At 51.8% G+C, this 17,112-nt stretch overlaps 1 protein-coding gene across 8 annotated transcripts; it reads right to left on the bottom strand.

The window, feature by feature from the left end:
* Nucleotides 1-3,453: 3,453 nt before the first annotated feature.
* Nucleotides 3,454-14,944, bottom strand: MFSD2A (MFSD2 lysolipid transporter A, lysophospholipid). 8 transcript variants are annotated; one of them, XR_001853935.3, is made up of 15 exons: nt 14,671-14,943; nt 13,172-13,303; nt 11,937-12,061; nt 8,110-8,233; nt 7,899-7,977; nt 7,361-7,518; nt 6,812-6,902; nt 6,573-6,694; nt 6,272-6,355; nt 5,752-5,835; nt 5,545-5,657; nt 4,995-5,138; nt 4,728-4,904; nt 4,218-4,381; nt 3,454-3,924 (listed from the first exon to the last, which is right to left on the bottom strand). XR_001853935.3 is itself a non-coding variant. In XM_017666031.3 (14 exons), the coding sequence occupies exons 1-14, from the start codon at nt 14,761-14,763 to the stop codon at nt 4,363-4,365; spliced, it is 1,545 nt and encodes a 514-aa protein (XP_017521520.1). In that variant the 5' UTR covers nt 14,764-14,943; the 3' UTR covers nt 3,454-4,362. The 8 variants fall into 8 exon arrangements, 7 of the variants coding, with proteins under 7 accessions (XP_017521520.1, XP_036877180.1, XP_017521519.1 ...); XM_017666031.3 differs by having other exon boundaries at nt 3,454-4,381; XM_037021285.2 differs by lacking the exon at nt 4,218-4,381 and having other exon boundaries at nt 13,172-13,300.
* Between the last annotated feature and the right edge of the window lie 2,168 nt (nt 14,945-17,112).

Raw genomic sequence — 17,112 nt, 5'->3', positions numbered from 1 at the left:
AATATGGAGGAGAAATTGACCCAAACCTCACTCAAAAAATCCATTAACATAATAGAAATCACACCTCTATGTCATTAGCATGGTAAAAAGCAGCTCTCACTCTGCCACTCACGTCATTATGTCTAAATGACAGTTTAGACATAATAGTTGCAAATATAACCCAAATTCCCTCCTCCTGGTGAGGGTGGAGCAAGCCCAAACTCTGAAAACTATTTCCTTTGAAACTTAACCCCACTTAGTGAATATTCATCTCCCTTTATATATATAAAAATAAGGGTCCCCTTTGTTTCCTCAGTGCAACCCCTTCTAGGTCTGCCCACACCCGAACTCTCAGTTATGGATTCTTGCCTTTATCTCAAATCTCCTTTTCCAATAAACTTAATGCTCAATGGCTTTTTCTATCCATTTTTGCTTTCTTGCAATGAGACCAAGGACCTGTCTCTGGTAACACCTGTGTATCTCTCCAAACTCACCTCATACCACTTGTCCACTTGTTCACTACATTCTGGATGCACGGTTTCCTTTCAGGGCTACAAATACGCCAAGCTGTTTCCTACCTCAGGGTCTTTGCACTAGTTGTCTCCTCTACCTGCTATGCAAGCTCTTCACATATATGCTACTTCTCCTTCATGATTCAAGTCAAATGTCACTTCCTCAGAACATTCTTTCCTGAGAACTCAATTTAAAATAGCCTCTACACCAGTGCCCTCTATGTCATCACCCTGCTTCTTTCTTTCATGGTACTCAATCTGAAGTTATTTATATATGCCATTTATTTGTCACTGGCCCCACCAAGAATGTAAGTTCTGTTTTGCTCACCACTCTATCCTCAGGGCCTAGCCAGTGCATGACACACAGTCAGGCCAGTACAAGTATTTAATAAATGGTAGCCAAGGTCATAGAGCCAGTCAGAGACAGATTTGGAATTCCATCTTTGCAATTTTGGAAGTAAGTATTGCCCCTCTCTTCCAGCAGGTGGAGCCAAAGCTACACCTGGTCTTCAGCAGGGGTCGGAGTTGTGTGGGGTGGGGGTGAGGGGCCAGTAATTGGTTTGGCTTGGTTGTGGGCAGGAAGGTCAAGAGGGAGAGGCAGGTTTTTTGGTAATGCTGGATCCAAGCATAGTGAAAGTCAAGATGGCACTTCTCCCAAAGGATGGTAGGTATGAGCTGTCCAGACAGGCATGGAGTAACCAATACGCAAGGGGTTTCTGGGATCCCAGATTGCTTTCCCTCCCCCCCACCTGTGCCACTCAAAATTCATCCCCCAAGAAGACAGCAGGGGGTCTTTGAGGAAGAGAAAATTTTTCCATGAGCATGAAACTGGAGGCAAGGGTTTCCTATTCCAAATCCTTTTTGCACGGCTGAGGGAAACTGAGGCCTAGGAAGAAGCATTTGATGGGCTAGTGGGTGTTGGGGATGGCTCACAAAGTCCCCTTATTATAGCTCACGTTTATTCAACTTCACATGCCCGACCCCACCATGCCTGGCCCTGGGCTTAGTGTGGGAGACCACAGTGTAGGGGCTTGGACTCTCAGAGCTGCGCCAAGGAGTAGGGGGGTAATTGGCTTGGCTTGGCTGTGGGCAGGACAGAGTCAAGAGGGAGAGGCAGCTTTTTTTGTAGTAATGCTGGGCTCAGAGGCATGCTGTAGCCATGACATATTGGACTGGTGTCTGTCAGATGGACCAGAGGCCAGAGGTGTTGTATTCCAGAGCTTGGTAGGTGGCCTGCATCTAGATCTGGGGAGGTCAGCAGGGGGCCCAGATTTCCTCCTGAAAGCAATTGCAACTCACAGAAGGGTATGTAAACAGGAGAGCTACTTAGTTATCTTGGAAGGTATACAGAAGAAATGTGAGATCAAATCAAAGATAGAAACCAGTGAGGATGCTGGTACAATCAGCCAGGTGAGAGAATAGCTGATAAGTAACTGTAAGGATGGGAAAGAAGCAAACTTGAGTGGTTGAGAAAATAAAAAATTTTTTCTTTAAAAGCAGGGTTTGGTGGTTATTTGATTGGAGCGGAGGAATAGGGGAGGTTTAAGTGGGCCTCTGCAAACATTACCTGAGTCCCTGAGCATTCCAGCTGTGGAGGCTAGACCACAGCCCAGGGCTCCTGCCCTGCCCGGGCAGCCTCTGAGCTTGAGATGGCAGCTGCAAAGGCAGTAGGACCTGCCTGGTGGTGGTGAACCACATGTTACCATGACAGCCTGAGGTAGTGGTTCAGAGCACAGGCTCTTACCGGACAGCCTGGATTCAGTATCAGCTCGTCCACTTACTGCCTGATGACCTTGGACAAGTGAGTTTTCTATGCCTTGGTTTCCTTATCTATGAAATAGGGAAAATAATGTATATACAGAACTCATAAGGAAGTTATGAGGATGAATTATTTATTAAGCATGTATGACAGGCTTGGCAGAATTTCATCAGCAGATATGTATCCGACCCCCTCCCCATCCCCCCTCTCCCCAAAAATGGATCGCCAAGTAAAAACCAAGCTCCATAGTCCAAGCACTTCTCTCTGGGCCTTGTTTATCCATCTGTAAAATCAAGAGGTTAGCCTGGGAGCTCCAATCCTGCTAGCTTTGCTTTCCCAATATTTGGAGCTAGGCCTAAGTGTGTGAGACCAACAATGTGCAAAGGCAAGTTCCTACCAGCTTTCAAAAGCTGACTGTTAAATTCTCAGGAATTTTGCAATATAGCACAACCATTGGTAACTTGAAATTGGCTATAATGGGAATATTTACTCCATGAGAATAGATGAGTACTTCAGACTAGCCTTCCCCACCAGCCTCCTCCCCAACAGAGGTGGTCTTTCACCAGCACACCAGTGGTGAGACCTCTCCTCACCCAATACGCACACACACACAGCCAGGTGCATTCTTACCTTTCAACATAGCCATTAACAGTCGTAGAGAAAGAATCACATGTCTCTAGGACCCACAGGGCCCCAGTCATACACAGTGTGCCAGCACAGCCAGCCCCACATGCTCAGGCAGGAGCAGGGCAGGATGCACAGCATGCAGGCCTGGGCAGAGCCACCATCAGTCTGACAGTGGGTCCGTCACTCTCAGACACAGGGGAATGGAGGGTGGTGCTTAAAAGATGCTGGAGTCTCACAAACCTGGAGTGGAGTTTCAGTTAGGTCACTCGGCTGTGTGACTTTAGCCAAGTCTCTAAACTGGAGCTCAGTTTCCCCATCTTTAACATGGGGACAGTCCTGACTCAGCAAGACCATTTCAAGGATTAAATAAGAACACCAGCAAAGTGAATGTAAACTCACCACACAATGCCTGTGGTACAGACAGGTGTTTAGTAAATATTAGCTGATGCTGTTACCACACTTTCAGAGATGTCTCCCCATGCAGGGCACATGTGGCTTAGTGATCCCTCACTGCGTCTTAGCACTGAAGGGTTCACTGAGTGGCCGAGGCAGTTCACTGAGATTGAACCAGGCAGCCCCATTTTCCAGCTTTTATGAAAATTAATAACATGAATAGCTCACAGACATACACACACCCACACACATTGCTATGTACATGGTCATTAAGTTATTAATTAGTCTCTGTATAAAATGTTTCTACATTAGTGTTCCGAGCTAGACTCAATCAGTCCTTGGCATATTCACAGTAGCAGCCCCAGGGCTCAGCCCCACAGCAGGCAGAGGGAGGCAGGCAGCTGTATGAACGGCCTGCCCCACAGTGGGCACAGGAGGTGTCCTGGGCTGCTTACTCTGAGTCTTTGGCACTCTTCCTGGCACCTGGAGACCAGCTATTCAGTGAGCAGGCAAGCATGCCCGGATTTCTTGTGTGGCCTGATGACCCAGGTCCTGTGCATGGTGGCTTTGAGCAAGGCCCACAGCAGGCCCTAGAGGATGCTGGCCAGCTCTGTAGAGTCTGTGTCAGAGCAGCCCGAGCTGCTGGCCTCCTCCCTGAAAAAGCCAGAGACAGGTTAGAAGAAGCATCCTTACCCTTCTCTAGTCCCCACCTGCCTCGTTCCTCACGGGGATCTTGGCTCGCACTCTTAGCCTGTTGTTAGGCAACTAACTCTAAACCACAGTTTACTCACCCCCACTCTCTGCCCAGAAACTGGTGGTTGGCCTGTTCACTATTTTTGCTGCCCACAAGCCCCAGGATTATGCCCTGGCCTAGGCTGGCTGATGGGCTGGCATGACTCACCCCACCCTGCCTTCTAGTCTCCCGAAAGCCAGAGTTCAGGCCACACCTGAGCTCCTGCATGCCACAAGAGCAGCGAAGAATGCAGGCTCTGGAGTGAGAACGCCAGGGCTCCACCCCAGCTCTAACCCTGATCAGCTGGGCCAGTCACTCTTGCTGGTTAGGCCTCAGTTTCTTCATCTGCAGAGTGGGACTCATAGGAATATCTGACACCTAGGGTTGTTGAAGGACAATAGGAGATCATGAATGCACACTCCCTAAAACGTAGGCTCCTGAGGGCAGGGCTTTTCTTTCATTCTCTAGAGCACTGCTTGGCCTGTAATAGGTTTCCAGTGAGTATTTGCTGAATGAATAAAATGTAAAGCCACTCAGCACAGTGCCTGGCATGCACCCAAGTGCTGGAGAAGTGTCAGCTGCCACTATTAGAAATCAGCAGTGGGAAGGGGCAGAGTAAGAGAAGTACAGGAGGTGAGTCTGGACTTGGTCACAGGAAGCACGCACTGAGGGCTTAGACTGGGTGATGCCCTCCTCCTCCTCCCCATCCCGGCCCCGATCTCACCTCAGAGCCTGTAGGGCTTTCTTGTTTTGCCGCCGCTTCTCCTCATCAATCGGGTACAGCTTGAAGAGCAGCAGGCCTAGCAGGATGAGGACTATGGGAACCATGGTCACCAGCATCTTCAGGGTGAACTTAACACGTGCCGGCTGGGAGCAGCCACGGGTCTGGTACCCGGCAAAGCTGTGGGACCCAGTGGCAGGGCAGTGGTGAGGATGGGGCACCTGGGGTCTGGCCCTACCCAGCACTGCCCCAGGCCCCCACCCCACTCACTCAAGACTGAGGGTGGAGATGCCCAGTGAGACTCCAGAGGCGAACTTGGTGAAGAAGACATAGAAGGAGAAAAAGATGGGCTCAGTTCCACGAGAGCGGGGCTGCTTCAAATGGAAGTCATCAATGACGTCGGGCAGCATGGACCTGTAGCGAGTGGTGGCAGCTCTGAGGATGCTCCCACCTAGCAACCCTGGCCCTCCCCTGCCCAAATGGTGCTTCTGTGTCAGTGAGAAGAGGTGGCCGTCTGAGAGTGTGCAGCCCCATGAGCACATAGCTCAGAAAGATGGCAACTTCTTATGAATAAGGCCCATTCCTCCAGCTTGGCAAATAGAGTGCAGACCAGATTTAAGTCCCCACTTCCCACACTGCTTAAGTGTTCTTGGCCAGTTCCCAACCTGAACAAATGTACAGGGAAGACCTGCACCATGCCCAACCTTGACCCACAGAATACCCTACAGGAGGAGAAGCCCCCACAGAATTCTCCCTGAGGAGCTTCTGAACTGAGGGGTGGGGCTGGGGACCATACCCAGGTGGGCCTATACATACTTACCAGGGTAGTAAGAAGGCAGCAGCTACACTGATGCCAGCCGCCACAGCTACCACATATGTGACGATCAGGTTACTCTTCTTGAGGGCCACCAAGATGAGAAATGGTACTGCAGACTGGGAGGGGGTGGGTGCCGGAAGATGAGCCCACTGAGAGGTCCCACCAGCAACCCTCAACTCTGCCCAGGCTTCACCCCTCAGCCCCACTCACTGAGATCCCAAAGTATACAGCCGTCTTCTTGCCAAACCGGGTTAGGAACCACTGCCAGATGGGAATGGTGAATGTGGCCGAGAGCTGTGGGTGGACAAAGAGGGACAGAGTGGGTGAGGGAAGTGGGCTAGAGTCATGGAACTCCTCCTGCCCTTCCTAGGACCCCGAAGGGATTCCCAGCCTGGCCTGAGAGCAGCCGGACGGCATCATTTGAGCAGTGAAGAAACTGGCAGGCACTTTCTCTGAGAGCTAGTCCAGTCTCATCTCCTGCCTTCCCCAGCCCTCCACACCTTTGCTTTTGCTATGCTTTCTACTTGAATAGTTAAGCCCAGACTCAGACTTTCATGGTGCTAACTAAGCAATTGTAGGTCAGGTCCACCAAACATTCTGAGAAGTCTTCTAATTCCTTCATGACCTTGGGCCAGTCTGAGAAATGTCCTCAGACTATCCAAAGAGCCCTCTCACAACCTATGCCACTTCAGCCCGGGTTCCCTACCCACCCTCTGGGCCCCACACATACCATGATGGCCAGAAGCAGGTTCTGGAATTCATTTCGGAAGCCCAAGGTATAGGTGCAAAACAAGGCGAAGTTTCCCTCCACCAGCTGGGGGACAGGACAAAGTAGGGAGAAGAAAATGCAAGGAAAGAGGTGATATTTGGGCTGAACCTCCCCAGGACATCCCACATGCCCCAGGGGCCTCCAATCACCCCACCACATCCCATCCATCCCTCAGGATTCATCACATCCTGAGTCCTGGGTCTACCTCACCTCCATACACCTCCACCCCACCTTCCAGCAAGCATATCAGACCTCCACTCACCATGAAAGCCAGGGAGGTGAAGAGGAAGCCTGCAATAAGCTTGATGTATGGGCCATGGCTCATGACCAGCCGGAGGCCCCGAAAGAAGGGCATTGGCTCAGCCTGCTGAGTTTCATAGGGTTCTGGGGGTCAGAGGGGACAGTGAGGAAGAGTCAGAGGGCCCTCCTAAGCCTGAGGCCTGGGCAGAGGGACAAAGCCATCCCGAGCTGGTGCCTGCACCCCTCCCAAGGGCCCCTCACCTCTCTGCTCCCGCACGCCCAGGGTTAGGATGACAGCACAGATGACATAGATGGAGGCGATGACCCCTGCTGCCAGCAGGTATGCATTTTGCTATAAAGGGAGTAAAGGCAACATAGAGACAGTCAGTCCGATCTCATCCCAAACCCCAAAAGCTCCACTCGATGACCTTGGACAAGTCCCTTCTTCTCTGGGGCCTCATACTGTCTCTCTCTGTGAAATGGGGATCATCTTAGGCCTGTTGCTGCTTCCTAAGACTGGGCAAAGTTCAGAGGAACAAAATGTTAGGAAGCCAGGCTGTGGAGTCCAAGAACCCACAGTTCATTTCCCCCCAAATCTAGTTTCTGCAACTCACTAGCTCTATGTTCCTGGACAAATCATTAGTCTCTCTATGCTTCAGTTTCCTTATCTGCAAAGAGGGCATATTAACAGTTTATATATCAAATGCCCAGCGTTTAATAAACACTAGCTATTATTACTATTTTGAGAATGATTGCAAACCACCCTATTGCTCCTCATGTCCCCAGATCTCTGTCTGCTAGAGGCCTTACCGTTTCTCTAAGTGAGGTGGTGCCATGTGTGTGATTGGCAACTTCCAAGGCCACTGCAGAACCGTTGGGGTCCTGGAGACAAGGTGTATCGGCTTGTCCCACAATTTGCCCCTGGATCGCTGTGCCCAGCACTGTGCCCAACACTTCCACAGTCATCCCTGAGCAATGAAAAGGAGGTCCTCTGGAGGGGCCTCATGGCTTATGGGCCCCCATGGAGGAAGGTCAGATAGATAGAAGCCCAGTTATAGCCCCAGGTGATGGTAGCAGGGCCAGGTAGGGTGGCTATAAAGTGGTTGGGCAAATGGCACTTGGGCCTAAACTCATGGCCTGGTTCTGTGTGACCTCTGGCTAGTCCCTGCACCTTTCTGTTCCTAGCAGAGCAATAAGGGGATTGAGTTATTTTTAAGATAATCTCACACCCACTCTCAGCAAGGGAAGATGTGGCAGGAGGGTCAGGGAGAAGTTGACCCAGGGTCCCTGGTGGGTGTTGACCCAGGGTCCCTGGTGGGTGGGATCAGTGAGCTGGGGAGAGACTTACGATATGCAGTGGCAGAATCCCGCTCACTCTGCTCTGTGCTGATGAACATGGTGAGAGCTGAGTAGGGAACGTGGAAACACTGGCATGGAAGAGAGGCCCTCGGCCAGTCAGACGATGGACAGACAGATGTGGCTTTGGGCACCAGCCCTGGAGGCCCCAGGGACTGCCCTCACCCCCGTCCCAGACACCCAGGGGACATGCCCACACTCACCGTGACCAGTGTCTCAAAAAGGCAATAGAACAGCAGGTACCACAGGGCCTGGCCCTGTGGGAAGTCAGGCACAAACCAGATGAGGAAGTAGGCTATGACGGCCAGAGGCGTGGAGAAGATGATCCTGAGGAAGGGGAGGGTCTGAGGGGGGCTGGATGCCAAAACCCCAGAATCTGAGCTTGGCTGGACTACTCTGTAGCCCCACAGGGTGCCCGCTGGGAAGGAAATTCCTCCTTCCAAATCCACCCATCCCAGGGTCTCTGGGAAGAGGCTGATAGCCAAGCCCGGAAGGGTAGACTGGAATTGGGCTCCTGGACTAAAATCGTGAGTGTGGAACATGAGGTTAGACATGAGTCTTGACTCCATCTTCCCAGGGGAGTAGGCTCTAGAGACAGGGGCCTCCTGTGGGCTAGGGGACTGAGAATGGTGGCCAAGACCTCAGACTGTGGGGCAGGGAAGCAGGGAGGTGCAACCTCAACACCAGTGTTCTCACACATGTTCACACATACACACACACACACCCCTGATACATACACAAAGGGGTCGGGGAAGCCAACCATGGGCAAAGGTTTTCCTTCTAGAGAGGCCATGGTGGAGGACTGGGCCTAGTGGAATAAGTATAAAGGGGGCAAATGCCTGCCTCCCCACTTGTGAGTCCCACACGTCACAAGTGGTTAGACCTCAAGACGGACAGACTTCATGGCATCAGTATAGAAAAGCAGCAGAGAGCAGTGGTTAAAATAAAGGCCTTTGGAGCCAAACTTTAGGGATCCAATTCCAGTTCTACCAACAACTATAAACAACTTGGTCTTGGGCAAATTATTTAACTTCTCTGAGGCTCATTTTCCAATCTGTAAAATGAAAATAGTAATAGCACCTACTTTACATTCAATATTTATGCAAGAAATATTCAAGTGCCCACTATGTCTGAGCACCATTCTGATTACTTAGGATTTATCAGTGAACAAAACAGACAAAAATCATTGCTCTTGTGGAACTTACATTCTAGTTGGCAAATTAAAAATATACATAATTAAAAAGGTATATTATTCAGCCTTAAAGAGGATAAATTCTGTGCTACAGCACAGATGAACCCTGAAGATACTGTGCTAAGTAAGCTAAACCCAAAAGGATAATATTGTATGACCCCACTTATATGAGATACATAGAATAGTCAAAATCAGAGACAGAAAGTACAGTGGTGATTGCCAGGGGCCGGGGGCAGGGAAGATGGGCAATTATTTTTTATTGGGTGCTAGGTTTCAGTTTGCAAAGATGAAAAAGGTCTGGAGATGGATGGTGGTGATGGTTGCACAACAGCTTGAATATGCTTAATGCCACTGAACTGTAAACCTAAACCTGGTTAAAATGATGAATTTTGTTATACATATTTTCACACAATAACTTATATAAGATGTTAGAAGGTGATTAAGTGCTATGAAGAAAAGGATAAAGCAGACTAAAGGAGTAAGGGGGTGCAATTCACAACTGAAGGGACAGGGTAACCCTCACTGAGAAGGTGACATCTTTGTCAAGACTTGAGTGTGAAGAGGGGGTTGGCCTTGCAGAGATCTGAGGCAAGAGCTTGCTGGGCAAGGGGAACAGTTGGTACAAAGGTCCTCAGGTGGGTCTGAGGATCAGCAAGGAGGCCAGTAGGGCTTAAGTAGTGAGCATAGCAGATGGGCTTAGGAGATGAGTTTGGAAAGAGCATGCCAGGCCGTGTAGGGCCTTACAGGCCATCATATGGACTTTGGCTCTATTTCATAGGGTTGAAGTAGTTTTGAGACATAAATAAGATGATATTAAAATGTAGAACAGTACTTGAAACAGGGTTTGCTGTGATTATCACAGCAAGAAATCTCAGCTGGAGAGTTCATAACAGGCCCACAGCTAGGAACTGCAGACAGCACTGGGCTAGGAACCAGACCTCAGGTCCACCCCTGTTCCATCTTGGCCTCCCCGAGTCTTTGCAGACATCCTGCCTCTCATCGGATAGCCTTGGGAACTCCAGGGAAAGTGTCTATCAAAGTCTTCCTGCTCTGAAGAAGGGATTTAAATGATGGCTGAGGGCAGGAGCTAGTCTGAGGCCCAGGAGGAAGAGTGGGTCACGGGGCTCATGATCCTTGAAAGGCCCAACCTCTTCCTACATTGAAAGAAGGGGTACCAGGTCCCAGGCCTGAGAAAGAGCCTAGTCCATGAGGTCACATATACTACACAGGGCCCCTCAGCCCATGAGTATCCCAGGGCACCCTCTGACACAGGGCTGGGGCACCACATGAGCGGTATCACTAGGAATCATCACCCAGACAAGTGAGGACAACTACAGACACAGTGCTAAAACAGAAACCAGCCTGAAGGGTTCTCAGCAACTTCACCAAGCCGGCTGCCACACCTGCTCGGCGAGAGGCCCTCAGATCCTGCCGCCCACAGGGAGGGCCTTCTCTGCTCTCCTTCCCTGCCCTCCTCCACCCTTGCCAAATCCACGTGTCTCCTCAGAGAACAAGGGCTCCTCCATCAGCCTTCGTCAAACACTCAATCCTCCTCTCATAGGCAGCTGAGCAGCCTCTGAGGAACCGAATGTGACTGGGAGTAACCCGGCGCTGCTGTTGTGTTGGGCTGGCCAAAGTAGCTGCCTCCCATTGGCTGTGCCTCATGAGGAGATGTGGCAGCGGAGCCCCGCCTTCCACTGGCTGCCAGGGAGGCGGGTACAGGGCTAGGCCTCACCAGCTGGCTTGCTGGGAGGCCTGAGCAGCCTGCCCAGGTAAAGCAGGCTGTCATCATGGGCCTGTCGCACGAGACCCCCTCCCACCCCCAGAGGCCTGGATCAAAGGCCCCAGCCTGGGCCTTAGCCAGGAGCTGTGGTGGGAGGGGGTCTCGTGGGAAAGGAAGCTCTGGTGGGGGGTTAGAGCCATAGGAAGAGCCTGGGAAGAGCTTTGAAGGCCGGAGACCAGGTATGGGCGCCCCTGGGGCAGGAAGGCGCCCACTTGAGCCAGTATGGGCTGGAGATGAAAGGAGTATGTCTACCCTCCCTCCCCACGCCAAGCAGGATGTCCTGGAGGGAACCAGAGCTCCGGCCTGTCAGCCTGTCCTGTGTCTCCCTTTGCTGTCTGATCTATGGCACCACCTCCCCCCACCTTGCCCCATAGCCTGATGGAATAGTGTAGGCTTTGTAACAAGGGAAAAGGTAGTTCACATCGTACAAGGGGCCAGAGGATATGGGTCTGCTATCCCATTCACGGTATTACCTCCCGCCAGGAGCCACTCTGAAGGGGTACCAAATTACATATTACTTAATATGTGTACAGTCACTATTCTAAGTACATTACATATTTTAAAAACATTTACTCCCTACTACAACCCTGTGAGATAGGCATACTTATTCCCATTTTGCCTATGAAGATGCTTGAAGCTCAGAGATGTTAAGTGACTTGCCCAAGGTTGCACAGCTACAGTGGTGAAGCTGGTGTTCAAACTGAGGCAGGCTGGTTCCAGGGTATAACCTCTCAACCACTATGCAGTATTACCCCTGCTAGTATGAGAAGTGATGGAGTGGGAACAGTTAGAATTCCAGCTTCATTGAAGGAAGCAGTGAGGTCTGGGCTAGGGAAACCTGCTGAGTCTGACAATCTGGCAAGCCTGAGAGTAAAGTGCAAGGGCATCCAAGTGCCTACGCCTGGAGCAGTGGTGGCCTCAGCTGGAGTTTCAACATTTTTGAGTCATTCCTCCTCCTCACCCCCTGGCCTTTGACAAGCCAGATGGAAGGAGCAACGGTCAGTAGACATGCCAGAAGTTCCGTCTTCTGCCACCTTGCAGCCTCTTCTACTCACCAGGGCATGAGGCAGCCCAGGCGGGTCCAGGAGGATTTACTAATGCAGAAGCCCACCAGAGGGTCTGTGAAGGCATCCCAAGCTCGGCCCACAAAAAGGATGATGGAGGCAGAGAAAGGGTCCACCTGGAATAGGGAACAGGCAAAAGGAAACCCCCTTATCCTTCTACCCACTTCAAACCTCACTGGTGGACAAAAACAGGGGCTCCCTCCCTGCCTTGGCCAGACCCTTGGGACCTGCTGCTGCTCCCACCCAGGCCTTAAGCATCTTCACTTGCCTTGGTAATACTGCACAGTTCTCTGATAGCAGTACCATTGTGTGCCTCCTTAGGAACCTTCCCAGAAGCTAGTGGCCTCTCTCACATTAGTTTCCCCAATCTAACTTTCCCAGCCCTGACATTCAAGACAACAGTTTCACATTTGGACTGCAGGTTCCTCATATTTGCAGCCCACTCAGGGTCCAGCCCATGGGAGTTGCTCAAAAAATAGCTGCTTGAATGAAGTCATTTGTCCTTTCTGGGGCTTGATGTTCCTCACCTAGAAATGGTTACAACTAAGATGTCTTACTTGCAAAGTCAGATGCTACAGAAAAAAAAAGCCAGTGTAGTACATGAGCCCAGAGAGCCATGGCTCTTCAGCCTCCCACTGTCCCATCCAGACAAGGCAAATTCCCAGGATGCCAGGCTGCTAGCCAAGTTTCTCAATGCACAGAGGAGTCCTGCTTCACCCCAAGTACCTCTTCTAGTCAAAGACCCTGTGTACTGGGGCACTCTAACTCAGCCCAGCCCTTGAGGGCCCCTCTGCCCACTGACATGTCTCTGATCATCAGGTGAAGGTAAGATGCACCTCATCCACAACGCTGGCAACATCTACCAACCTGAGCTGAGCCAGCTGACTGTTGTCCAGCCAGGGACTTGGTGTGCCATCTCTTCTAAGAACAGTATCAACATGGACCCCATTTTCCCTCACACCACTGCCTACCCCTCCAGGCTCTGTTGCTCTTGCCCAGCAAGGAGGAGTTGCCTGACCTTGCCAGTTAAGATTCCTGGGGTGGAATATTCTGGATACTCTCCAAAGCCGCCTTATTTCTCATCCACTGTGACTCTGAGTAGAAGCAAAGTAGATATTCCCAGTTCCATTTCACAGAAGGGGGAACCTCAATGAACCTGCCTGGGAGTACCTCGTCTTTCCCACCTCAGGATGCTGGGCAGGTCCTGGCAGGCTTGGCCCACTCACCTGAGCCACATCCAACAAGTAGATCTGCAGGAAGAACCCCAGGGCACAGCCAGTCACCTGGTAAGGGGCCCCACCAACTGCATAGCAAAGCTTGTTGCAAATGGACAGCTGTTGTTTCTTCTTCAGTTCCTTCTGGAAGAAGAGGAAAGGATGAAAAGAGACCCAAGATCCTGGACTCCATTCTAGAAGGTTCCAGAGGCAGGAGACCATGCCTCCAGCCAACTCTGCCAGGAGGAACAAGTCTGCTTTGCCAGGTCCCCACACAGGGAGGAAAGAAAGGTATTCTCTGTTCTTAGGAACCTGGAAAAGGGGAAACCATACTGAGGAAGTCATCCCTAAGCCATTCCACCACCTTCTGGCCCAGCTTCTGGGGAAACTTACCAGGCCACCATCCCTAAAAAACTCCCCAAGGCTTCAATCCATGTTCCTATCCAAGTTGGAGCAGGAACATGCTCTAGCAGAGGACCTGTCTCCACCCAGCACCAACAGTCACAACCTGAAAACCTTCTTTGTGCCAAGATTTGCCTAAGCCCAGCCCCAGCTTTCACCCTGATTCAGAGGCCAGGACCCACCTGCCTACTAGGTGAGGGCTCTAGTGAGCTGTAGGGGCCCAGCCAAGCGGGCTGCAGTCACAGCTGTTCTCTCCATCTGTCCCAGAGCATCCCTAGCCTCTGTAGGCAGCCAGAGCTGCAGGCAAACCCAGGAGCAATCCTACCCTCCCTCTTCCTGTCCCTCTTCTCCAGTTCCTAGACCTTGGACAGGAAGAAAAAACCTCTAGGTGCAAGGCTGGGCCCTCTCTGGGTGGAGCACTAGCGATGTAGAGGTTGCCCAGGGAAAGTAGAAATTACTTTTAGCTGGTGCTAGAGCAATTGCTCTTACCAAGATCAGTTAATAAAATTTAAAGGAAAAGACAGTCATCTCCCAGGCAGATATCTATTTCCTGGTACCCCTCCCTCGGGACGCCTTATTTCATCAGGTCCAGAGAGCTGGGGATGGCGCCGAAGGTCAAGACCTCAAAGCACCGGGCTCGCCTCAACACCCAATCACACAAACGCTTGCGGCTCTTTTAAGAGCAGAGCCCTTGTTCTTATGAATGAACTTGAGCGGCACTCACAGTAGAGCAAGCATGTGGGGGTGGGGAGCAGGGGCTGAGACTTCGGAAACTAAGGTTTCCTAGATATCTGGAGTCTCTTGCTTCTAGGGCAGCAAACCTAAGCCGCTCCTCACAGAACTGAAACCGGCTAGGCAGAGCCGGGCACCAAGCGAAGCTGCCGGCTGGGCGGCTCCACAGAGATGAGGAGTTGGGGTGGGCGAAAGAGGACGCCCGGATCCTACAGATGTTCTCCGCTCCCTGCCCCCAGGGCATCCGGGCCCGCTCCTGTCTCTGGGTCCGGCCTGTCCTTGGCTAGCCCAAGATGTCCCAGAACCAGGCCTGTCCTCCCACCCCCATTTCAGCCTGCCAGCACCCGTTGCCCTTCACCCGGGGTGCCGGGCCTCACCTTCACCTGGGACGGGCGTTCACCGGCTTGGAGGATGCCGGTGGGCAGCAGCCCCGCCGCGGAGCCGCTCTCGGCGCCCTCTCCTTTGGCCATGACTCGCGGGCCACCCCGCCTGGGACCCCCACAAGAGAGGGATGTTCCTCTGTTCCGTGGGCCTCCACTCGGTCCGGGTTCTCGCCGTAGCCTTCACCGCCGCCACGGTCGCAGTGTACTAGCAGTACCCGCAGGCGGGCGGACTGGGTGCACACTCCCCTGCACGCCCCCTCGCGCCTCTTAAAGGTTCGATCCGGCCCTCTGGGCTCCAGCCAATCCCTTCGCCTGCCCGCCAGCCCGCCCCGCCCCGCGGCTCTCTGCCACAGAGTCACGCTCGCAGTGCGCCCGCAGCGGCGTCTGGGTGCGCTCGCTCTGGGTAGCCCTGGGAGAAGGCTGGAGACCCACCTGACACGCACGAGGAAATAGCGGCCCTGGGCTGCCCGGGGTTCCCCAGAGTGAGTTCTCCCTGAGTCGGGCGTACACCCGGTGACTTCTGACTCCAGACCTAGGACAGGTAGGGGCCCTGAAGCCCCCTGCCCCCTTTAAAATCTGGAGTCAGATTGAGTCTCCGTCTGCTTTAAATCTGGAGATTGTAGCGCTGGCACCTTTCGTACTGATGACCCTCTCTCATTCCCCAAGACTACCGTTCCTTCTTGCTGACACTCAGCAATGGGGGAGGAAGATGAGGCAAAGCAGTAGCTGCCCTTGCGGGCAAGGAGCTCCCAAGCTGTGGAAAGGAGATAGAACCACCGCCACTACTGCACTGTGACAGCAACAGTGGCCTTTTATGGAGAGCTTCCTCCATGCCTTACGTGATCTCTTTCAGCTCGCAGCCTCCGTGAGGGAATGGTACTTTCAGGATCCCCATTTTACAGCTGAGGGAAGGGAGGAGTGAAACAGTTATATGGCAGAGCCAGGCCTGGAAGGCTTTGTCCCTTTCCACAACCTTCCCCCTTCACAGCCCTACTCTGTCCCTCTCAACAAAAATTTCCAGAAGCCTGGTGGAGTTTATGTGTCTCCCCCACAAGAAGCCCTGGGAGATATAAGCTGTAATGACAGTCTGGTTGAAACAATCAAAGAAAGGTTTGAAAAACTGAGTACTGAGTAATCTGGTTCTGGAAAGAAGATAGGCAGACATTAATCTAGAACAGAGGTCAGACGCAGATGCCAGAAAACAGTCCTACCACCTCTGGGTCCCTTATGCCAGGGTCACCCCAGGCTTCCCAGACACTCATGAGGCTGAGGGTGGGGTGGCTGCTCAGTGGAGCCTCTGCTGGGATTTCCAAAGGCCAATCATCCCTGTTCCTGTGGGCTGCTCAGCTGCAAGCTCCTTTTTTCCTTCTGAAGAGCTCTCTGATTGCAGGAAGGAGAAATGGGGCCAGGATGACCACACCAAGTTTCCTTGTGTGCCCTACCAGATCCCAAGTTGGCACACACCTCTTGGCCACTGCTGAGAAGAAGAGAGCCAAAACAAGGCAGTTAAATACTGTGAAAAGGGCATGGACAGGCCCCCAGGGCTCTGCCATGAGCTGTGTGATGCTATTCTGACTCTTCTCTCTGGGTTTGAGTTAGCTGAGGTGAACTGTACAGTCCCTTTCAGCCCTAAAATTTTCACTCCTGTAGCATCACTGTTATCACAAGTGATTTAGGTCCCCATCAGCTCATGAGCTCCGGGAAGGTAGGAACCACATCTTTTTTACTGCTTCCCCCTTCACAGCCCTACTCTGTCCCTCTCAACAAAAATTTCCAGAAGCCTGATGGAGTTTATGTGTCTCCCCCACAAGAAGCCCTGGGAGATATAAGGCCCCACCACTAACTTGGGGCCTGACTCACAGTAGGAACTTAATAAATGTGTGTTCAGTGAGGCATGCTCAGTCTCCGTCAAGTACAAGCACAAGAGAAATACATTCGGAAAAGCCCCAGGCATCTCCGTTTACTAGCTGTGGTTGATCATGGGCAATTCAGTTAACCTCCCTGTGTGTCAAGTATGAATATTAATAATGACTACCTGATAGGGGTGTTTTTTTGTATGAAACAAGAAAATACACAGGAAGTGCTTGGCGAAAGAGCCTGGGAGCGGAGACTGGGCTGGTCCCCCTCCCAGCCTGATTCCATTCTGTCAGTGGAGCTATGTGAGATTCCAGATATGGCCTGATCACGCCAGCACAATAGGCCTATTATTCCCCCCAGCCTGGACGCGGCACAGTGTTAGTGCAGTCTAAGACTGCTGAGCTTCCGAGCCTTTCTCTCCCATGATTAGTTCCCATCAGGTTGTGGTCAACTAAATCATTCAGATCCTTTTCTCTGGAGCTAGGGTCAAGTCAGGTCTCTGCCCCATCCTCTACTTTGTGTTAATGTCTTGAATCTCACAGAAGGACAATGTCATCTTGCATATTGCAGCCTGATGAA

Source organism: Manis javanica, chromosome 4, assembly GCF_040802235.1.
Source record: "Manis javanica isolate MJ-LG chromosome 4, MJ_LKY, whole genome shotgun sequence".
Classification (NCBI taxonomy): domain Eukaryota; kingdom Metazoa; phylum Chordata; class Mammalia; order Pholidota; family Manidae; genus Manis; species Manis javanica.
This window is presented reverse-complemented; position numbering and strand designations above follow the sequence as displayed.